The sequence below is a fragment of the Atractosteus spatula genome, chromosome 8 (assembly GCF_055471065.1).
Source record: "Atractosteus spatula isolate fAtrSpa1 chromosome 8, fAtrSpa1.hap1, whole genome shotgun sequence".
In the NCBI taxonomy this organism is placed as follows: Eukaryota; Metazoa; Chordata; class Actinopteri; order Semionotiformes; family Lepisosteidae; genus Atractosteus; species Atractosteus spatula.
Genome location: NC_142713.1, coordinates 36,726,811 through 36,751,922, shown reverse-complemented (window position 1 = coordinate 36,751,922; position 25,112 = coordinate 36,726,811). Strand labels below are relative to the sequence as shown.

Here is a 25,112-nt window from a genome sequence, read left to right as displayed (position 1 = left end):
AAAGAACGCATTCTAAACAGATGCATAGTTTTAGTAAAGTAATGAGAGAAGACCAGTAATTAAAATGAGATTTTTAATTTAGGCAGGCAGCACATTTGTTTGTAAATAAACAAAGCACAGAGGTCATCTTGTTTTGTAGAACAGCAATTAAATCTTAATCAGTGCTTGTTTTTTGTAATTATACACTTAAATTTCACATTTGGAGCAAGCAGAACTACAGCTAGGTGCTTTAAAACGTTTACTACTTTATACAGTACAGTATGCTCAGACCTAACATATAGTGTGTTTTTAGTGTTCTTCGATTTTCTTCTCTTCAAATGAGGCAATTGGAGAAAGACCCATTTGGTGATTTGGCAGTCATTCAGAACTGTGCCTCAAAACATGTAAATGACATATCACACTGAGATGTACAATGCTATATAAATATTTAAAGCAATCCAAGATTTATTTATTCAGTATTGAACACAGAAAATACAGACAATTTCCCTAAAACATATCCCAGTTCAAAGTTAAAAACAGTTCAGAATTGTCTTCTTTTTATTACTTTGTAATAATGCAGTTGCAAAAAGATATATTACAAGCTCCTTTCATAGCTATTGCTAGAGCATCATTGATTTTTATTTCTGCTGTAATTGGAATTAATGCATCAAATGGGATTGAATGGGATTAAAACTGATGAAGATTTTTTTTATACCCAGGAAAGGCTTAGGTGCCAGAAGAGGTTTAATATTAAACCTTATTTTTGTTCATATCATATTTTAACATCTCCTGAGATCTTTTGTAGTCACATCTTTTGTTTTTCAGGACCCTGCTTGATTTAATGATTTTCAAATTTCTTAACTGATATTCTGGGGGAATAACAACAAACAAGCAACTGTACTCCAAATAACAAAAAAATACTGAAAGAAACAAAAACAACACAGAAAGACAGAGAAAAATATTTGTATGTTTTATCTTGCATATTGCCTAGTGCATTACTCTTTATGTGAACCATGCTCCAAACTACAAAAACAGAAGGAACGAGAAAATCTATTCTACATGTTTTTTCTCACATGTATAAAAACTTGGACCATATTCCTTATGATCAAGTAAAACCAAAAATAACAAACTAAACATCCACAATGTCATAAGGAAATAAATACTTCTACACATCTCTCTAACTTCTAAAACTAAACAAACAAAACCACCTAAGATGGGAAGAAACTCAGCTGTAACCTTTTTACAAATGTGCCTTGTCCATATGGATCCCCAGATCTGCTGTTCGGATGAAGAACTTTTCAGGGTACAGGAAGAATCTCCATCTTCTGATACTCAGCCTGCTGTTTTGTCTTCCAGTGCTCTTGCATCATAAGCCCTGCATTTCCCATTACTGCAGTCCCTAACATCAAAGTCTGGAATCTAGCTAGATTGGAAAACCTCAAAAAGGAATTCTCTCTCTCCTTCGAAGTCCGGAACTTGCAGTCTTGTCATATCCAGCATACTTCCACAATAACATCACCCAGCAAGCCGGTTTATCAAAAGGATCTTGGATTGCCCCTGCTGTCACCCTCAAGACTTTCCATTTTACCTTGTCCCCCTATTTCTGTGTCTGTTAATATTCCCTTTTCACAGGCTATCTTATTATCTGTCTTCCGTTGCTTCTTCTGTACCATCTTGTTTTCCTCATCCTTCCGTTCATTAATTTAATCTTTACAATCTCTTCTGCTTGTATCCCAACATCGAAGAAGAACCAACTCTTTAGTGACTTTGGACCCAGTGTGCTCCCTATTGTCCCTTGCTGCCCCTGCTACCACCTCCTTGACTCCATGTCTGTCCGGCGTCCTCCCTCCAACTCAGCCAACAGCTGTCCTACAGCCTGCTGTTTTAAATGTAATATCTGTGTTTTCTTCTGTCTCTATCCTTGGCTTCCAACACAGCCCACACGTTGATGCCTTTGGTCCTCATTTCCTCCCTTTCTATATATCCAATCATTGCTGCCTTTCTTTGGAGTCATGTTATCAAAGTTTGTCTTCCAAGCTCATCATGAAATTACTCTATCTTCTAAAATGGCTAATCTTAATACTCGCAGCTGACATCCTAGGCTATTTAAATAATATTGCTGATGCCCTCTTTTCCAATTCCTGAATTCATTTAAAAAGCAAGGCTTCATATGTTTCCTATAGCTGGTTTCTCTATGATGTTTGCAAACGTTTTGACTAAAATTTGTGTCAGGCAATTTTCTCAACACTTGCTTTCAATCAGTTCAGACTCTTCATCAGCTTGTCGAGGTATTCCCAGGCACTTAATTAAGAAACTTAGTCACTGGTTTTCAGAAACAAACCATGACACATGTGAATAAATTCTGATGTTCTAAAGCAGACATTCATTTAACTTTCAATACAGTCGCTTGAATACTGCATACTCCTAGTGCTTGCCCGTTTCTACTGTTTCTCTGTTGTTTTGAGGTCAGCTTGATCTTTTTAAGGGCCTGAGCCTCCTCATATACAGATAGCTGTCCTTCAACCAATCAAGTCAAGCCAAAGTCAAGCCAAAATGTATCATACTTAAAATGTTCAAACATTTATAAATGTTCTTTCTTGGATGCTGTTACTGTATTCCTTTGTGGAATCATTACAATATAACCCTTGAATGCAGACTGGATGCAGCAGCATGCTTGTCATCTGTGTAATTACTCTCTCTTACAGAAATGTAGAGAACGCTATCACTATTTAGAAATGTTTAGTTTGTTACAATGCATGTACTGTTTTAGGATATATACCTTTTATTTTCTTTATTGGCCAATACATTTTCTCATTGACAAGTATTATTCTGAAATGATAAGTGAAAAATGTTAATCTAAATATCATATACAGTGTTGCTAACATAGTATTGTTGCATCAGCACTTCTTGAAAGGGCATTATTTAATATTTGTTTAGGTTGGTTCAGTCTCCTAAAGACTAAAGATTACATATATAGTGGGTTCCAGGTGAGCCTCATGGGTCTTGATTAAATCCTGGTGTAGTGTGCTCTCACGAGGCACCAGTTTTGTAGGGGTTTGGGCATTTACTGGGACAATTATTAATTGTAGCAGTAAATCACGAAATTGATTCTTTTAATGGCCTTAGAATCCAACCATGCGATATAACTCAAACAACGCACACACACAGGTACTAATACACGAGGATACATTTATTAATACATAGAATATGCATATAAACCTAACAGATCTTATCTTGAGGGTTATCAGAATACAAAAGGTATATATATTCAGTCAGTTACGAAGTGTTACACATCAAGAGGACATACGTTCAGTATATCATTCATTTAGACCGTTTTGTAAATGAACTTGGTTATAACTTCTACATTAGATACTCAAAACAAGTACATAACTCTTAGGAATTAAGTTGATATCAATTGGTTGGGATAACAATTGAATTCTCGAGCTGTAATGCATTGAAGTTGAATACTCATCCAATCTCTGGGGATTCAGATCTCCTGCGTGCACAAAGAAACAGTTGCAGGCTGTTGCTGTCCAATCCGCGCTCTCTGGCTGCGTGCCAGGCTGTGCTGTGCGGCTTGCGACGGTGCGCTGCTGATGCTCACTGACCAGCTAGTTAGTGTTGGCTTTAACTAGCAAAGTTTGTGCACAGGAGAAAAGATGACTGTGGGTCCCAGCAGGTCAGGAAGAGGACGGGTTCGTTCCTGATGAAGCGCTAGTTCTGAATAGTGATTCAGCTGTCCACAGTTCCAACCTGTTCACGAGGCTTGCTGCTGATGCTAACCTCGGGTGGATCCCCTGGTTACTCTCTGGCAACCTCCGCTCTAGACTCTTAGAACAAAGCAAAGTTCTGGCACTCGGACACACTGGCCGTTCCGTGGTTGTCCGGGCTGAGTCTCAGGATGGTCAGGAGGCGCGCTGCGAGAATGTCCTGCCCTTGGGAGCCTTCTGCTTCTGGGCTGTCCTGCCCTGGAATTCTCCTTTGAATTCCCTTTAGAATTGTCCAAAAAAGTTCACAGAATTCACTTGGAGCTCTGTGTTGCCTGTTTTTACCTGGAGGAACTTCAGCTCATTCATTTGCTGAAAGTTCCATGGGCATTAGAGTCCCACGTGGGTTACTCGGCCCTACCAGTCCCTGATTGGTTGATCAAGGTGAGATATGAGTCATTTACTCCTGACACCTAGGAATGCAGTCCAGATGTCCATCTGGCACTCCCTAGACAGATAGGCGCCAATGGATGACCATTGATCATGATAGCCAGGCTTAGCTAAGTGCATCCCCCTTTGGGAGCTGTCCCTTATCAAAAGAAAACATCTTTAAATCAGCCTGCATGAATAGCTTCTCTGTGGCTGCACCACAGAGATGAAGGGAGAGATGAGGCCTCATTTGGGAAAGCACAGCAACACTTAATTCTGTCTTATTAACAAGCATTGCCGCTACACTGGGATGTGTCTTGTCAGATACTTGCAGTGTCATAACTGTGAAGGTATTGTTACAGCAAAGTGGTTGTAGTCAACATCCAGGTAGTTTTGATATTGAACATTTTTGTTCTTGGGAGCTTCAAAGCAAGAAATGAAATGGAGTGTTTACTGAGCTGTATTAGCCACGAGACAGACTGATCAAAGGAATCATCTGGTTTACAGTCAGTTAGGTGCTTGGTAAAGCATTAACAGTCATCAACAGTCCAGGAACAGAGGAAGAGAGAGAAGGAAGGACATGGGACAGACAGAAAAACACAAGGAGAGAGAAGAGACAGTGAGTTAGTTTATGCATTTTTAGAATAGGGAGATATGTTTCCCATTCACTTTGTACTGTAGCATCCAGATTTTATATAGAGGGAGATTTAACTGTAGGTCATATTCTGCACACCTGAAGAAGGCTCCAAAGAAATGTTGTGCTTCCTTTCTTCTCTTTTCAGCATGGAATAAACCTTTACTTGCTCCGTATTCTGTTTGGTTTAGAACATGGGTTAATTTTTTCTTGTCCTGTATAGGTGTTACTGTATATAGGATTTAAATACTTGATAGAAGTCTGTTTTTTCTGGTTGATCAGGACATAGACCTCTGAGATGTTTTGTTTGTAAATAGAGTAACTTGTATGTTGTAAATTGTGTGTTATTATCATTGTTAATAAATATTTGTTTAACCCAGTGTACCTGATTTATTACTCTTTTCACCAAAGCAGTGCCAGAGAACTCAAGTGCCTTTAAGTATACCAACCTCTCAGGTATCTTCTTGCCATTTCTTTTACAATTTAGGGGTTATGATTATTTATTTTACTTATTTATTAACCCGTTCAGTCTATTTCTGATATTCTCAGTCCTCTTTTTGTAACAGAATAGTAAGGGAAAAAGTTATGATGATTTTGTGATTTTTATTTAATGTTCAGGCAGTGTTGTCTGAATGGTGGCTAGTAGAGTTTTGTATAAAGCTGTTGGAAAGGATTTAAAGTTTATTGTGACATTGATCTCATGGTGTTATTTCTGCTGTTAAAGTGAAGTTAAGTAGTTGATATGGTCTAAAACTGTGCTCATCTAAAGTTTTTTTGTTATTGCCTGTGTATATTCATTTCATCATTTGTAGATGTTTCAGTATAATTGCTGATAATTAGCTTAAATGGATTTGAAGTTTGGTTGATTAGTTATGGAATGTTCCATGTCACTAATAAATAGCTGACAATGGCCTTGCCTGGAGGCTCCAACCTCATTCAATTTGCGTTGTGTAAATGGTAATTGTTATAATTTGTTTAGCTTTTTTCCTGGTAAATTTGCTGCTGGAGCATCATTGATTGTTTTATTTTAGTGGCTATTAATGGAATTAAACTAAATCGAAGAAGATTTTATTTATACACAGGATGTGCTTGTTATTCATTCAGATGTGTTTGCCAGAAAAACCACAAAAGGCATCACATTATGTTTGAAAGTTATTAAGGTCCAAACACTTGAGTAAGCAAACACGTAGATACCATTTTCATGTTTTTCTTTCTTTGGGGCATTTATTTGAAATCACATTTTTTCTTTCTTGGGAAGTATAGTACATTGTCAGGGTTTTGAAACAGATAATGCTTTCTAGGGTAGCAACTCAGCATATTTATTTTGTTTGGTTTAAAATATGAAAGATATTTGGTAATAGTATAACACTGACTTCAGGGAAGCAAAGCCAATTCATTCGCAACACTTACTGTAGAATTTGTCCGTTCTCTGCTAGTGGTTTTTCATATTTCATTTCAAGAGGAGTATAACGATGTGAGAGACGTGTGGAACGGCATGAGGAAGATCTCCGAATACAAGCTGTCCGGCGGCCAACAGAATGAGGGAGGCCTGGAGAGGGCCAATGAGCTGAATCTTCTTTTTAACAGATTCGATACAGGGTCCACTGTCCATTCACCTCACAGGCCTTCACCCCAGACACCCTCTTCATGTCCTCAGTTATGTTCAGTTATGTATGAGAGTTATGTTCTTTGATTTCTCCAGCGCCTTTAACACCATCCATCCCCCATTACTGAGAGATAAGATAAGGGCAGCGCAGGTGGACATTCCCTTGGTGTCCTGGATTATAGATTATCTGACCTGCAGGCCACAATATGTACGGCTACAGAGCTGTGTGTCCGATCAGGTTGTTAGCAGTACTGGGGTTCCACAGGGGACTGTCCTTACTCCATTTCTGTTCACCTTTTACACCTCTGACTTCAGGTACAACTCTGAGGCATGTCATCTGCAGATGTTTTCGGATGACTCTGCAATTGTGGGGTGTATTAGTGAGGGGAGGGAGGAGGAATATACTGTAGGAGCCTGATTACCAGCTTTGTGGAGTGGTGTCATCTTAACCATCTCCAGCTAAACACCACCAAGACTAAAGAAATGGCCATGGACTTTCAGAGGAATAAGTCTCCATTGACCCCTGTTTCCATCCATGGTGAGGACATAGAGGTGGTGCAGTCCTATAAGCACCTAGGGGTATACCTGGATGATAAGATGGAGTGGACTGTTAACACTGACACTCTGTACAAGAAAGGTCAGAGCTGATTCAATTTTTTTAGGAAGCTCACGTACTTTGGTGTATGTGGAACACTGCTAGGCATTTTTTATGAATCAGTGGTGGCAGTGGCCATCTTCTACGCTGTTGTGTGCTGGGGCAGCAGCATCATGGCAGGAGATGTAAATAGACTCAATAAACTCATCAAGAAGGCTGGCTCTGTTTTGGGACTGAGTCTTGACCCCCTGGAGGTGGTGGAAGAGAGGAGAATGCTGACCACACTCACAGCCATCATGAACAACACCTCTCATCCACTACATAGGACTGTTATTAGACACCGGAGCACTATTAGTAACAGACTGCTCCAGCTACGGTGTTCATAGGAACATTTCTGCAGGTCCTTCCTCCCGACAGCTGTCAGGGTGTACAACACTGCCCTAGGCTAAGCCTGTTAGCCCTTCATCTGCTCATCATGGACAGCATGTTGCACTCATGTACTTTTTGGAGACTGCATTAATATACTGTTTATACTGTGGTATTTTCAAACTATATATACCTATGTTCATTTTGCACATCTTTTATTGTTTTACAGTGACTATTAGCATATTTTGCACACACCTAATTTTTCCTAACTGTTTATTTTATTTTTCTATTCTATATACTTTTTATTTACTCTAATGCTGTAGGTATTTTAATTGTAGTCTATTCTGATGTCTGTCTTGACATCTTGACATTGCCTTGGGCTGGGCTGCTGTAACGCCTCAATTTTCCTTCGGGATCAATAAAGTCTTATCTTATCTATCTTATACTGTAATTGAAATCTATTATCCAATGCATTGATATGAGCTATGCCCTAAATGTAAAGGAACAATGAATAATTAAAATACAGAGCATTTACTTCTATCCTTTATTTTTAGAGCTACAATAATCTTCTACTGACTATCAAAATGAACAATTGAATTATTTTAAATGGTATCAAAAGAGATCTCCATCTTGAACATAACAGAAAGCTTCATCACATTGACCATACAGAAAGACAGTAAGAAAAATTATAAATGAAAGTAGACCATTTGGCTCATGTAGCTTGTTTGGAAGTTAGTAGCTAATTGATGCAAGAATCTCATCCAGCCGTTTCTTGAAAGAAGCCAGGGCATCAGCTTGGTAAGATTGGTAACATGGCTGTGAAGGTATTTCCATACTACTCAACCCTTTGGGTAAAGAAGTGTCTCCTGTTCTCATAATTAAATTCACTCCAGCAATTTCCACTTGTTTCCTCTGTTTTGTGTTTCACTGTTCATTCTGAAGAAATCTCCTAGGTTGACTTTGTCAATGCCTTTAAGGATTTTAATACTTGTAGCAGGTCCTCTTATAATCTACTAAATTAATTAAGTAAATATGATGATTTCTTTCAGACTGTCAGTATAAGACATTCCCTTATGCTTCAGTACCTGTTAGATTTTCTTTGGATGTTTTCCAAAGCAGCATTATCTGTTCTATAGTATGGTGACCAGAATTCTACATGATATTCTAAATAAGACCAGATGTTGGTCAGTTGTGAATTTTATCTTAATATTTTTTTATTTCATTTGTTGTTTCTATAGTGTTTGCTGATCTTCCTTATTTGCTAGCATCTACAAACATGACTAGTTCATGTTCATGTCTGGATGATAGAACTAAATTAAGAACTGCAGTGGTTAAATTACAGATCTCAGTGGTACTCAACTGATATCATAACCCCAATCTGAGTATGCATTCCTTATTTGTACCCTGTATTTTTTTATTTATTAACCAATTTGAAATCCAAGCACTCACCTTTTCTGAATTGACCCCTGTTCTGGGTCTACTCAGACTAATCACTGAGTCAATTCACAGTACTCCCCACTGTGTTTATTAGTAGCACATAAAAATATTTTAAAAAATATGATTGAGACAGAAAATGACATCAAGACATATGTTGACTCTAGATCATTTATCCAACACTTCTCACATTATGAATCCAAACATCAGCCAAAAATCAGCCTGAGCCTAAACGCAATCCTTAAAAATCAACTGATGCCCAGGGTTGAAGGGGTTTCTTGTTGAGCATTCATTTTTGTTCCCTGAAAGAATTTTTAAACCTAACTTTAAATCCAAAGGAATGTGCAAGGTGTATGTAAAAAAATACATAATCATTTATTATTTATTAAAGGATCATTGTTATTTGCTACATAAACATTTATAATATAAAGGGACTTTCAAAATTGTAAAATTGTGGACAAATTTATGTAAAATAATAATATTAGCATTGGAAGATTTTAACTAGAACACAGGTTCATTTTATAAAGCATAAACAATTTTATCAAGATTCTGGCAGATTTGATGTCAGTTTTTCATTAAATTAATTAGGAAAAAGTGCTGTAAGAAAATGGTAAGATTTTGGTTTTACTGTAATTTTTACAATATGTCACATAACATAAAACTAGTGTATGGCGCCCAGTCATTAAAGACTGGGTAGTAGTAATGACAATAAGTTACAAATCCTAAAGTCAGTTATTATTCATTTAGAGAAAATAAGCTCACCTGTTACATTTACAGTCTTAATAAAACAGTCTTGCACAGCCTGCTGTGTAGTGCTCACTGGTGTTCATTCGAGTAACAATGAGAACATAAATTATTATTCTGTTTTTTTAGCACTATATGGACTTAGAAATGTTTGCATTCAATTATTTTTTTCATGTTTGTGGATGATGGTAAGGTTTTTCTGCTTCGGTTTGAAAAAAGTACTACATTATGCAATGTGATATTTAACAGATAGATTATTATTTAATCTGGCAATGAGATTTTTACATCTAATAAACTAGTTTTGTGTTTTTGGCTGACCAATTCTACCTCTTATCTTGGTTTTGCTCAGCCAATTGTGTGGTCATTACTTGTGTAATTCTGGTCATGGTCATTTGATGATGTGACCTAGGCTAAAGTTCAGAATGACTGGAACAGAGAGCTTAACTTGTGCTCAGGCAAGCACCTTTACTGGTTGAGACACTTGTGTTGAGCCTGTTAAAGAGCCTGTAATTAAATAACTTCAAGTGCCTGAATTTATAGTATGTCGGAAAACTGTTTTGCAATGTACTTATATAGATAAATATTTTTTTTTCTACTCATCCATGCAAATGGTAAAGCTCTACAATGAAAATCCTGTTTACTTTTTAAAGTGCAGACCCCTGTTTATTCAAGGTCAATATCATGAATATTACTGACTGGGTTTTAAAAAAGGGTCAGTAATTACACTGTAACATGTTAATGTGTATCAAATGGAAATACTTGCTTGGAGATTCGAAAGCCCTTTAATAACACAACATGTGGCAATTGTGTGTGTAGGTCAAGAAAATTATTTTCCTTTGACACTTGTGCTCAGCAACCTTTTGCTGTACCATTTATACTGGAGTTAATGTATTTACATTCCACATCCAAGAGTAAGTCTGATGTACAGTATAATGATTTATGTACTAGCTCCTTTTTTTCAGATATGAACAAAAAACGCCTTTTCTGAAAGACACATTATTCATAATTACTTTGGAGTACAGTTTGTAAATGAAAAGTTAATTTTTAATCTTTACCAAACAAAATAAAAAATAAATTAAAATTACCTTAATATTGCAGTGCATACACCAATTTAAATATTAGTGTGATGCAGAATCTGGGTCTGTTAGATTTTAAAAGATTTTAAAGGAATGTTTATCAAATTTTAATATATTTTGAACTTTATATTTCATTTCTTTTAGAGCATGATTTGTTTTTTGAACATTCCTTCTCCAACCTAAGAGCTAAAAGCTCATTTTGTACTCCCTGTTTGTGCTTCATATATAAAAACATATACATCTTTTGAACATGTCTTCTTGCATTGTGTGTTCTGCTTTTGTAGACATAATTGTAAAAGATGTGCGCTTGAAATGAAAGTAGGTTGGGCATCAACTAACCTATTATTATTTTGTTTTCTAACAGTTTATCCACATCAAGTAGAACTTTGAAACAACATAAGAAATATAGAAATATAGTTTACATCACTTCAAGACAGTCGGCTGATAAAATGAATAGGTCGAATCCTTTCGCTCTCACTTACAGTATACACTCAGTGAAATTATAGTTCTTTCTGTCCACATTTGTGTTTTAAGAGTTCTGTCTCCATTATGAGAAATAAAGGAAATGGAAAGCTTTAAGTGTATGAATAGCCTAACTGTGACTGATGGTGTGTCAAAAAGGTAGATGCTCTAGAATTAATTTAGTGGTCACCACTCCTTTGTGGTTATTTTAAACCATTTGAGAAACATTTTAATTGTAGCCTTATCTTTGCCTTTAGGTCTCCAAAAAATCCCCAACAGAAGATCATTAAGCGAGTGATTGCCCTTGAAGGAGACATCATTAAGTGAGTATTTTTGTCTTATATTTGGAAGGCTTCAGGCTGGGCCTTGTGTTCTTTTGTTTGGTACAGAAAAAGTAGTCTAGATCAGGTGACTTCGAAGTGCACATCATTTAGGAACATCTATAATGGTAGTATCAAAAGTGTCCTGTTGAATCCTACCATTCAGTTATTACCTAATGAAATTAGTCTAAAGGTTTTATTAGAAATGTCCCAATTCTCAATAGTAACCTATAGAAATTAGGACATTTCTTTGGAAACCTATTGGTAATCTGTAAGTCATTATAAAAAAAGAACGCCCCATTGTTTTTAGGCATTCTGAAAATACACAGCATCTTTATCATGAACAATTACTAAACAGTTAAGCTTTTGTATGATAATGTCAGCAAAAGAAATGTCTTGCTGAAATAGCCCCAAGATTACAATTCCACTGTCCATTAGTGTTAGTTTATGCATTGTCAGCATGAAAAATACAATAAGTAACTTTGTTTGCAAGAATTGTACTGTCAAATAGCCCATTTATAGATGGACAGACCATCAATTGCATGTCATAGTATATGAGAAGCAAATCTGTGTTGGCAGAGACATTAATTGTAAGTTGTTCATTAAACGGCTTGTCTTGACAGTTTCGCACTGCAAGGTGATCTTGAAATGAGACTCCAAACGGTTCACACTGGCAGAACTAATGGGGTTTTAAAATTGATCACCCTGGTGGTTATGAGATTCAAATGAGAATTGGGCTGAAATGACTATTATCTTTTTTCATTATTATCGAGCAGAGTATTTTTGACACTGTTTCACTGCAGTAAATTGTGTGATGAAGCTGTACTGTGCTTTTATATTCAGTGTCACAAGTCATTAATATGTGGACTTTGAATTTGCTTAAAACTCTAGACTTTCTCATTAGGCTTTGGTGTATGTTACATTGTTAGTCATCTACTGTTAGTATGGCTTGGTATTCAGAAAGAATGTATTTCTCGTGATATATATTCATATCAGAAAACATTAGATTTTGTAAATGAAAATCTTAATTAACGAAAATTTGAAACATTAATGTATTGTCTTATACTACTTCTCATTTAAACTTGGCCAAAATCTGCAACATTGCTGAACAAGGTCACCTTGCAGATGCTAAATAAAATCTATATAATATAATCCATGAAGATAGTCAGGCAAGCAGTACAGATTTTCCATATATATAAACTAGAAATTTATAGACCACTTACTGTAGGTCACCTCTTCAAGTGTAAATTGATAACATACGGATATTCATAAAACTTTAGGTGCTAAACGGATGAAACCAGATTAAAAGAAATACATCTTTGTTTGTGTGTTTGCCAGACTGTTATAAATCAATGTGCTCTGTTTAATTCATCCATGCAGGATTGCTTCATTCATCCCTGAGTAAGAAACCTTTGAGCCAATTACAATTGATCTTTCTGAAAACATTGCCTTGAGATAACTTAGAGAAGATTGATTTCAAATGTTGATCATAATATGAATGTGTATGGGTCTACTTGACTACAGATCAGAGGTACACAACCAAAGTGCTCTTGTTTTAACTCTGACATTGTAGTTCAGAACAAATATATAATATTTCATTCTATTCTTTTTATTACCAGCCCTAAAAGTACTAACTTTGGTATTAACTAGAGCTAAATGGAATCATGAAGTTGGGACTTATGCTTAATTACTTAAAGTAAAAAACTGTAACTTGTTGGTGTTCAAGAGCAAATGAAATAAAGAAAACTATAGACACATGTCATGTCACAGACATAATTTTCTACTTCTACTGTATGTAAGCATAGTAATCCTTCATTCCCAGCATTCCTTGTGTTGCATACATTCGGTTTCTCCTTTACCACTCATACAGCAGCCACTTGGCTTGTTCCTTACAGACATTCTGACTCCTGGATCCCAAATTTCTGGATTGTCATCCCTCAGACAGGAGAGACAATGCTAAAGAAAGCTATAATCCCTTTTTGTTACAAGGAAATGTTTTAGATTGTGGAGTGAATATTTGTCGTTCATCGCTATCAAAGTCATCATTCTCATTGTACTTTTTTAAGTTGTAGTTCTCAGCTACAATTTAACTTTTCATTATATGCACATACTGTATACACAGAATACACCAACTATTACTTAGTCAAAGTTCAGCATGTAACACTGTACTCACAGTATGAAGAATTTGCTATAAGTATAATAATTGTTCTTTTTCTAATGCTGCATTTCTTTAGACCAAAGACCTATAGGAATTAGGTTTTGAGTGATTACTATAATTGTTTAGATCAATGTTAGACAAGAAGAAGCTATACAGGTAAGTCTAGTGTTGAAATTAAAATCCAAATATGAGGTATTGTTATCTGCTGAGCAAGAACTAGGCTGATAACAGACTGCAGTTGTGTGTGAGCAAACTACAGGCAGGCAGAACAGAAAGGCAGGCAAGATGCAACTATGCAAATATGCAAATAATAATAATAAACTTTTATATGCTATTCCAACCCCAGAGTTACTGTACATAGTGATAAAGAAAAAGACAAAAAAATACAATTAAAAGTAAAAAAAAGAATTAAAAATATACAGGATACAATGTAGTGCTATTGGTGAGTTTTGAGTTTAGGTATGAAGGGAGACAATGAATTTGTCTCTCGAAGAGTCAGAGGAAGGGCATTCCATAACAAAGGAGCTGCAACAGAAAAATAAAAACATGGTCACCAAAAGTCTGAGATTTAGTCCTAGCTACAGTGAGCAAAGAACCAGCCTTCACTGAATGGAGCCTTCAGGTAGTGTAGACATGAGTTCACAAAGTCATGTGATTCAGGTCAAATAATAATTATAATTTCTTGCACTTATGTAGCACTTTTCTGAATGCTCCACTTAAACAGTTTACAGGTTAGAGGGACTCTCCTCCACTACCACAAATGTGTAGCATCCACCTGGATGATGCAAAGGCAGCCATAGTGTACCAGTACACTCACCACACATCAGCTGTCAGTGGGGAGGAGAGAAGAGTAATCAAACCAATCCACAGATGGAGATTATTAGGCTGACATGATTTGTAAAGGCCATGGAAAAAAATGTAGCCAGCACATTGGGGTAACACTTCTGCTCTTTTCGAAAAGTACCCTGGGATTTTTAATGACCACGGAGTGTCAGGGCATTGGTTTTACGTCTCATCCAAAGGATAGTGCCTTCTTTTAAAGTATAGTGTATTGTTGATGACATACTGTACAAGGGGTGGTCCATGTAGTGTGGTCAAGAGAACAAGTGAGGAGTTAAGCCAGGGAGAAATTTAAAACATGGGAGAACATAAGCACTACTTTACAGGACCTAATGCTAAGACCAAGCACTGTAAATCTGCTTGAGTGGGAATAAATACCCTACTGGGAACAATGGTGAGTGCCCTTAATTATGTGAAGGTGGTATTGACAACCAGCTGGACTGTGTTGCCACAAGAACTGACAGGTTGGAAGATTGATTAGGTGACTGACCGTTGGCTGTGGTGCTACAAGAGCTGGAAACAGCACCGACCCTAGCACAAGCATTGCACTAGATCTCTGAGTCTGTAGAACATACAGCTGACAAAAATGTTATTTGTCTTCATCTTCTTGACATAGCTCCCTTGAAGCATATATTTCTACATTTACTAGTAATATCTCCAAAACAATTTTGAGTTTGAAAAGAGACATATTAATTGAGTAAGTTAACTTTCTTTTTCATAATTACTGCATGTAATTTACCTAGCAAAATCTGGCATATGGTACAAGCTATTTTGAGGAATAAATTAAAAAGAGAAGTGATTCCTCTGGAAAACTTTTGACAACATATGAGGTTTAAATCCTTTTAATTAAAACAAGATTTATGACAAGATATTTCAGCAAAGCTGTATTTTATAGTCCTTTTAATTTCTATGAGAAGACATTAAATACCATTTTTCCTACAATGCACTATACATCCAGTTATAATAAATTACTACAAAAGTTGTGTTTCAGTCTAGAAAGAAGTGTGCAAAATATATAAATTCCATAGACCTAAAATGCAGTGCATGTTTTCAGTTTCACAGCTTATCAAATTTAAAATATACGAAAAAAAAACTGACATTCAAAATGCTTGAGAGCCTGAGGGTCTGGATGTAAGGAATTATACTGAAAAGCAAACATTAAACAAGCTTATTGTGCTAAATATTAGAAGAACACTCCTTTAATTTATTTAATTTATTTATACATTGAAGTTAGGACTTTATTTATTAATGGACAAAAATAAATTTTTATACCAACACTCTCCCTTATAGAACATTAATATACTACAGAGCAGTCTGATGTGCTTGATCATTTTCTGTGTTGGAATTACAGTGCTTCAAGTAAGAATGTAACACAGCATAACAGAGAACAGATACACATTTATAAAGAGAGGAGATTCATTTTAAAAGTATATATTTTAGAGTGCCTTAAAAACGTTGAACATTCAGTTCATTCCATTTATGTTCAACATTTAGAGTATAAATCAAATAATATATGAAGCAGCATGATTTAGGAAATGATTAAATAAAAATTTTTGAGCAATACATATGAAGCCATTCAAAATGTGTGGTAAAACCCCCTACCGTGGGTTTCTAGGTGCAGGTGGGTGCAGGCAGCTGCAGTACGTGATTGGCTGGCGAAAATGACCAACAGGTGGCACTTGTGGTGCATTAGTTGTTAGTGAAACAATTGCTCTCTACTGTGTATGTTTAAATCCACTTAATATGGAATTTTACAACTAAAGGGAAATTTTTGTTCAATGAAGTAAGCTGCAATACAGTCAGGCAGACAGATATTAAATTCTTCAAGGAAAATTCACTTTTTAAGGTTTGTCAAAATTATATTCTTTTTAATCAGTACACAACTTCTCAAAAGATACCTGTTTCTCTCATCCAAACAAAGGTTTGATTTTTTTTTTAATTTCAAAACCTTGGATGGTTTGCCTCAAGGACTCATTCATAGTGTAATCCAAACAAAAGAGCTGCTGGGCACACCGTGATCTTGACATGCAGATGTGAAGTAGAGTTAACGGCTTCTGTTTTAAAATGTTTTGGATTTGTGTTAAGATTTGTATCTGTTGTAGCTGTTCATACAATTGCGAATATAATTGAGGGGTAATTGTGGTGTCCATTGTGACTTTAAGTTTAGAGGATTTTACTCTGCACCCGACTTTGGAGCAGTTTGAGAAATGTTGCTAGGCAAATGTTTTATCTATAGCGGGTTTAAGTCTCTTGGTTACTGGGGACATATCAGATGTGAACCCGAGGAAGGGATACAACACCCATGCCCCAGAGATACAAAGATGATAAAGGTGATAAAAATCCATTCGAAAGGGTGCAGTGTGTTAACACAAACTCTAACAGAGCAGACAGTCAGACAGATTTTAAATTCTTTAACTTACTTTAGCTGTTTGTCAAATTCACCTACTGCATGCCCAGAAAGACAGTTTTTTTTCCCCAACCAGAAACCATGGTTTAACCTTGAAATCTAAAATAAGCTGTGGGCATGATCGGAGGCTTTTAAATCTGGTGATCTGGATCTTTATAAGAACATGAGGTATGACCTGAGAAAAGCTATCAGGGACGCTAAAAGGCAATACAGCATCAAAATAGAAACACACGCTGCCGCTGCTGCTGTGCGCCAAATGTGGCAGGGTTTACAACAATTACAAACTATAAAGCCAAAATAAGCAGTGTTACATCAACCGGTAGTGATTTCTCTCTCCCAGATGAGCTGAATGCCTATTATGCTCGCTTTGAGAAGGAAATCACTGACCCGCCGGTGCCGGTGCTCCCGGCTGCAGCTAATCCAGCCGGGTCTGTCACGGAGGTTGAAGTCAAGGCAGCCTTCAGACGAGTTAACGCATGGAAGGCGACTGGCCCGGATGGCATTCCTGGTTGGGTCCTTTAGTTGTGTGCAGACCAGTTGGCCAGGGTTTTCACTGATATTTTTAACCTTTCACTTTTACAGTCTTCCGTTCCCGTGTGTTTTAAGAATATTACTATAATTCCAGTCCAAAAGAAAAATACTGCAACCTGTTTTAATGATTACAGACGGGTAGCGCTCACATCCACCGTAATGAAATGCTTCGAAAGGCTGGTATCGGGGCACATTAAAACAATGGTACTTGAGTGCTTAGATCCCCTGCAGTTTGCATACCGGTGTAACAGGTCTACTGACGACACTATTTCCCTGGTTCTTCACACTGCCCTGACTCATTTGGAAAACAAAGACACATACAGTACATCAGAATCCTATTCATTGACTACAGCTACGCATTTAACACAATAGTTCCTTCCAGAATAGTCAGGAAGCTGAATGACCGACCTGGGCATCAACACCTCTTTGTGAAGGTGCATTTTGGATTTATTGACTGGCATACCATAGACTGTGAAGGTAGATGGGAAACTTTCTTCCATGCTGACCATCAGCACAGGTGCCCCTCAGGGCTGTGTGCTTAGCCCTCTGCTGTTTACCCACGATTGTGTGGCCAGACACAGCCCCAACTCCATCTACAAATATGCTAATGACACTACCATCATTGGCCAAATTACTGCTAGTGAAGAGGTCAGGAACCTTTCTCAATCAGACAAGTGGCATTGAGAGACCATATGAGGTCCTCAGTGATATGGACGCCAAGGAATTTGAAGTTACTGACCCTTGTCCACTTCAGTCCCACTGATGTGGATAGGGGCATGACCGTTTTACAGTTTTCTGAAATCAACAATCAACTCCTCGGATTTGCTAACGTTGAGGGTGAGGTTGTTGTCTTCACACCACGTTGTAAGGAGATTGACCTCCTCTCTCATCATTGTCTGTGATCAGACCTACTGTATAACTGTGGTGACATAGGCAAACATGATGATAGAGATGGTGTTATGTTTGGCCTTACAGTCGTGGGTGTAGAGGGAATAAAGCATTGGACTAAGCACCCAACCCTGGAGGACCCCAGTGTTCAGAGTTAGTATGCCGGAGGTGTGGTTTCCAAGCCTGACAGCCTGGGGTCTGCCTGTCAGGAAGTCCAGAATCCAGTTGCAGAGGGTGGTGTCAAGACCCAGTGCACTTAATTTTTTTGACTAGTTTCTCTGGAATGAATGTTGTCTTCATCTACTATTCATCTACTATAGCTTGGAGAGATGTTAAAATTGAGATTTAAATTCAGGGGAATTATGCTAAAGGTTTACATTGCACTAGTATGGCCTAACTTAGAATATTGTTTTCAGTTTTTGGAACCATACAACAAAAATATATATTATGGCCTTAGAAAGAGTTCAACACAAAAACACCAGAATGATTCCCGGTCTTAGAATTTGAGTCTATATATTTATTATATATAGACAGATGACAGGTTAATGGTGATAAATGTCTTAGGTCTATGAAACATAAATTTAGTGGAGATTTGATTCACCTATATAGGATCCTGAGTAGAATAGGTTTAACCCAAGGAGGTTTATCGCACTAAGTTGACAAATAAGGACACAAGGTCAAAAAAGATTTTTTTTCATTTAGCAAGGAGAAAAGGAAACTCTTATTTAAACTAGATTTAAGAACTTTGCAGACAAGTGGTTGAGGTCCAAATACTTTTAAGAAATAGGAAACTACTAAAACTACCAAATGAGCATGATGGGTCAAATGGCCTCTTCTTATTTCCAGTCTTTCTTGTGTTTTTTTTGTAATCAGCTGTTCTTTCTTCACAGACCTTTAAAAATGTTTAAATATCAACATGATATTAGTGAAATAGATAAACATTTATTAAAAATAAATTATTTTTAATAAATAAGTAACTAACACAACGTGTAGTTCAGGTGGGTAGCTGCATCAGCATGCATACTGTAGGCTGCAAAGAAACAAGTAATAGGTCCATTCCATGCTGAAAAAATGAAGAAAGAAAACACAACGTTTCGGCCGTGGAGCCTTCTTCAGGTGTCCAAGGCTCCACGGCCAAAACGTTGTGTTTTCTTTCTTCTTTTTTTCAGCATGGAATAAACCTATTACTTGTTCCACTAACACAACATTATTGGAATTGAAATGAAAGTTCATCAGCACAGCAAATATAAACTGCGTCTTTCACATTCCACCTGCCTGACTCTGTTAGACACAACCCTAAGTCAGTCTTTAGGATCCAAGCCATATACTGCATGTAATATATGATGTATGCTTTTCATAAAAGTATTTCATAAATAAAATAATTTAAGGTTTTTTCTTTCTTAACAAAATAAGTACATTTCTATTTAAATGTATTCTATATGTGTGTGAAAGGGTTCATTCTAAATTTCCCCTGCACATGCTGAAGAAGAGAGACAGACACCAGTTGTGTAAAATGTTTACAGAGTATGTAATATTTTGGAGTAACTGGAAGGCAGGGATAACCATTGTGAAAAATAACCATCGTACTATGTATAGAAGTTTTTATATAGGTTCTAATACCGTATGTAAGACTCCTTCTCCTGAACATGACGTTTATGGTAACTGAGAAAGATGATGTAAAGAATAAAAACTGCTTGTAAATGTATGGGTGCAGCATATTACAGGACATTACACCTTTGTGTGGTCCTGTTTATTCTCTGGAATGTCCTTTTTTGTAACAAACGAAAGCTCATTTCAACCCTTTGTTGAACTGTGCTGTGCCTTTTTGCAACACTGTTTTTCATTCCATGATTTACCTTATGCTTAAAGTTATTAATCAGGTGTATACAGTATATTCTCATAAAGGGTAAAACAACTGTCTCTGGTTGCTAGTTTTATTTTTATACAGAAGGTGGAACAACAAGTCTTTTTACATTCTGAAACTGAGAGGTAGTGTAATTAATATGAATCACTTGCATACAGTGTATATATATATTCAAGGAAAACATTGTTAATGTTATAATTGTAATTTTTAATCAGAAATTGAGTGGAGATTGAAATGTAATCATAAGATTCTGGAAATACTTTACCTACAGCTCAACACTGAATACTCCCATCTTTGACTCTGATTTCAGAACACTTTGTGATGATTTAAACAGGCAGCACACTGTAAAAGTAAATTTGAATGGGATGGTAACTTATAAAGTCACTTCTGACATTTTTCACCTTGTACCAGTGATTTATTAACAGATAGACTCATTCCAGTGCATAAGCAATTGGTGGTATAAATGAGTTCTCTCAATTGAGGTAGTATAAAAGCAGATTGAAATGGAGATTGTCAGGAAGAAATGGATCAGTTTTTAAAGCAGTTCCTTGATGGAATGAGAGTGGGCCTACATATCGTTCAGGATAAAATCATTCATTTTTATTTCTTTAGAAATAAAAAATAAACAAAATGAAACCATACTGTTCAATATAACTATGTTATTAATCAACAGTTTAAGACAAAACAACAACAATAATAAATGTTTTGTGCTCTTTCAGTGCCAATTGATATGTAGTCATATTATATGCAATCACTTTAGACCCTGCCAACCTACAGCTAAATCCTAAATATTTTGGTAGTATTATGTCCTTTTCAAGTGAGCCTGGAGCTCTTTCAGATTTCTTACAGGAATAGGAAAAATGCATTTAGGTTAATGGTTCTGTAGGTTACTCTGATTAGATCTATAAACAGAATATCTCAATGATAGGAGCCACAGTTTTTGTGGGCAATTAAAGGATTTCATGTCCTCCCCCAAAACATTTTGTTCTGCAGCCCAATTGCTTATATTACTTTTAAAAACATGGAAATTGGTATGTAAGAGGCAAACAAAGTGGAAGGCATTGGATATGGTCAGAGTGTACTACCTGCAGTGAATTACAGAAAAACACAGTGTCAACACTTGTGAAAACAAAACATCTGAATTTAATAAACTAGATGAGACTTTGAATATTTGCTAAAAAGTGAAAAACTGATTTATGATATTGCCAATACACAAATTAAATAGTCTTTGTCAACCTAAAGAGTGATCATTTATGACACACATGTGAGTGTGCTTAAAACCAAACCAAATTCTAAGCAGAAGAGAAGTAAGGAAAGTACACAACTTTTTCATAGATAAGACCACTTTATTGGCCATATACCATTTCTTTATTAGGAATTTGCATTTTTGCATACCCCAACTTGCTCTCCATGAGACACAAGGAGAGAAGCTTGGGGTCAGAGCGCAGGGTCAGCCATTGTACAGCGCCGGAGCAGTTGGGGTTAAGGGCCTTGCGCAGGGGCACAACAGAGTAGGATTCCTTTGCCGGCTGCAGGATACAAACCGGCAATCTTCCAGCCACAGGCCCAGATCCTTAGCCACAGAGCCGCCACACCGCAGCACATGTAAAGAGTGATAATATTAGGATGGGTACAATCGAAAGAAGGTTATGCAGATCATATAATTTTGTCTGATGTTCAATAGCACACTGATCCAAGTATCTCATCCAGCAATTTCTTGAAAGAAGCCATTGTATCTCCTTAATCAAATTGCAACATGTTCCACACTTCCACCATCTTTTGGGTTAGGACGTCCCTGTTCTCCATTTGTTTTAAATGTGCTTTACAATAGGTTACAGTTTTGTGTCTTCTGGTTTGTTTTTCACTGCGGAGTCTGAAGAAGTCCATAGGATAGTCTTTGTCAATACCTTTGAGCTTTTTTTAATATATTAGAATATAATGTAATGTATATGGTTGATCATCAATGAAATTCCAGACCAGTAATCTTTTTTTAACAGGGTGACCAAAATTGTGCCCAATATGCTAAGTGTAGTCTTACTAGTACATTGTACAGATTCAACATGACAGCTCCTGATTTCTAAACTTCTAACTGCACCTTATCATTCCATTTGCATTTTTATTGCTCCTTTCTAATAGATATCTTTGCAAAATAATTATTGTTATTATTTCAGTAGTATTATTGTTATTTGCTTAACAGTTTCTAAGACACTCTTTATCCAGGGCACTGTAAAAATATAACTCAATACATAAATTAAACACAAACATTATGGTAGAAAAAAAGTAATAATAGAAAAAACACACAATAAAGGCAGACATGATAGAAGTGCAATGTTTTGCAGCACCAAGCAGATTGAAACATCTAATTTTTGTGGTAAACTAAACAAAGAAGAGGAGCATACAGTCTGGCGAAGAGGGGCAGCAGAGAGGTAAACTGTGGCATAGAGTTTAAAAAATTTGTGGGTATGCATTAATGGGGTGAGAGTAATGGTATGGTGTAAGATAGATAAGGTAGATAAAAATCATGCACAAACAGTTACAATATTTTGCAGAGGTATTCATCCTGTCGGTAGAATCACATTATGATTTATTACAAGTAATGCATATGATCTTCTTGATTTTAATTAGCAGTTTCTACATTATTCGCCTGTCCTTCTAGTTTATAATCATCCTTGAATTTGTTTGTACAAGTTTCCTTAATATACCAACAGATCTGATCAACCGAACATTTACAGAATCTAGATCACTAATATCAATTATGAAGAGTCATAAACCATTGAAGTACCTCAGTAATTACACCACTCTGATTTACACATTTACTCTTCATCTGTATTATCTTTTTGCTGTCCAGTAACCATTCCTTAATCCAAGAAATATCCTAGTAATGCATTACCTTAAATGCCGAAAACCTCCTCTAGTTTCAGAATTAATCTTTTCTGAGAAACCTGATCAAATTCATTCTGAAAATCTCAATTTACCGTAATAAATACTCTACTCATATCCATTGTTGTCATTGTTTGTTCAAATAAACTTAATTGGGCTCCCGGGAATGAATAAAATATTTTTAATTGAATTGAAATAAAGACATTCAAATAGTTACAAGAAGGAAAGTCATGTCACTTTTGTTATTTTTTGTTTAGAATATTCTTCATAAAGCTTCTCAGCAGTCAGAGATATTGAGAAATATTTACATTGCAGATAATGGAATTTGCTACATCTGCTTCCACATGATTTGACAAATTTTTCACTATCTGACTTTGTTAGATGTCATGGCTGCCAGATCTATGCATTCTGTCATAAAACTGTAGTGGCGTATTACTAACATTTTCTTGTATGTTTGTCCCAGATTCATATAAAAAACCTTTTAATTCTGATTAATTCAAACCATTTTTCCCAGCTTCTTTATTAGGCTTACTCTATAACACTTCAGTCCATTTAATGGCAAGGCAATGGCAAAACCTGCATATCAATTCCAAACCTGTTGTTAATCTGTAATTCACATTTAACTGGGCATGTGTTTAAAGTCATTATCACACTGAAGAGCTGTTTCACAATTCATATTCCTGAGTGTATTTTGTTAACCAAGACAACTAAGGACATGATGAGACATACTCATGCTTTAAGTCTCAGTGCAAATTCCTATGACAGCAGTCAGTAAAAGTTAAGGTGGCAGTGTTCCTCCTGCCTTGTCAGTTTAACAATTGGCATTGTTTTGTATTGGAATATCTGCTCCTTATGTGTTTTTGTATTTCTTCTTTTGCCATTTGCAACACGTCAAAATAATCACATATCAAATAAAATCAAATGATAAAATTGTGCTTTGTGCGAAGACAGTGAGAAAATTAACATGCAGGTTTTACCATTGAATTACTATTCAAATTCTCTTGTAGAAGACCACTTATTTATAATGAACTGGCTATCTAAGAAAAGACAAAAGCCTCCCTCTGTGATGATCTCTCTTTCTGCCTCTACAGATAGCTGTGAAGAGGGCTTCATTGTCTATGAAAGGTTTTATTAAGCTCTAAAATAGAAAGGTCTGATTGGAGCTGAAAATAAGGGTACCTTAATATTGGAGGTCTTAACAGATTTCAGTGCAGACTCGCTTTTTATAATATTCATTACCTCATTGTCTTATAAAATATTATTATAGACTTAGACAATTAAAATTATATATGTAAATTAATGGTAATTCAAATATAACTTACAACACAATGTACATAATTGAAAGTTCCTTGCCGTAAAAATAATGTGTGTATTAAAAAAAAAACTTTCTTTATAATTGTTTAACATATGTATTTGTAGAATTTAAGTACTTCTTTCTTTTATGGGCAATTAACTGCATGCTCATGCTGTAGTATAAATCTACAGGATTCATATCCCAGAGCAGCTGGAGACTATATTAATAATGAAAGAATGCAGTTGTAAACTAAGCTCTAGGGATATTTAGAGTCTCAGTATTTTGATTTTGAGGTATGGTGTCTGAGATTAACATTTACTCAGCAGTGAATTTGGTGAGAAGTTGTGCTCACATTCTTCTATTCCTTATTCTGTGGGGTATGGAAAGAATAGCAACAGCTAAAATAAGCAATGAATACGAATAGAAATAAAGTGTTCATCACATGTTAACTGTAGCCTTTCAAAAATACATTTTTTGTGTGTGATTTGACAACATATAATATGGGTAATATTAAAGTACAGGCATTTGTAAAAGAAGAGTAGTCATCTTTTAAGTTCCCTACTGTTTTAAATTATCTCCCTATTTACATCAAATATGTCCCATGCCTTCAAGAAACAAAGCACTAAAGCTTTAAATATTGAACAAGGAGAATAAAATCAACATAATGGTAATTAAATTGGGAAGCACAAACTAACATTGATTTACATATATCAGCATACATCTGCTCATTCTCAAAAAATCCTTACAAAGTTAATTATGATGCGTAGTTTATGCATTTTGAAAACAAATTTCTCCTTCTTCATCACTTGAATTCTAAGTTGACAAACAACATGCAACAACCAAAATGCGTTTGCATAAATGTTAGAGTGATTTCCACTTCAGGACTGTATCCGTAATA

General features: G+C 36.0%; 1 protein-coding gene across 1 annotated transcript in view; it reads left to right on the top strand.

Annotated features, from left to right (window-relative positions):
• immp2l (inner mitochondrial membrane peptidase subunit 2) overlaps window positions 1-25,112 on the top strand; it is a 441,617-nt gene that overhangs the window by 333,011 nt on the left and 83,494 nt on the right. The window contains exon 4 of the mRNA XM_088923670.1: window positions 11,290-11,355. Within this exon, the coding sequence (XP_088779796.1) occupies window positions 11,290-11,355 (66 nt within the window). The remainder of the gene's footprint in view (window positions 1-11,289; window positions 11,356-25,112) is intronic.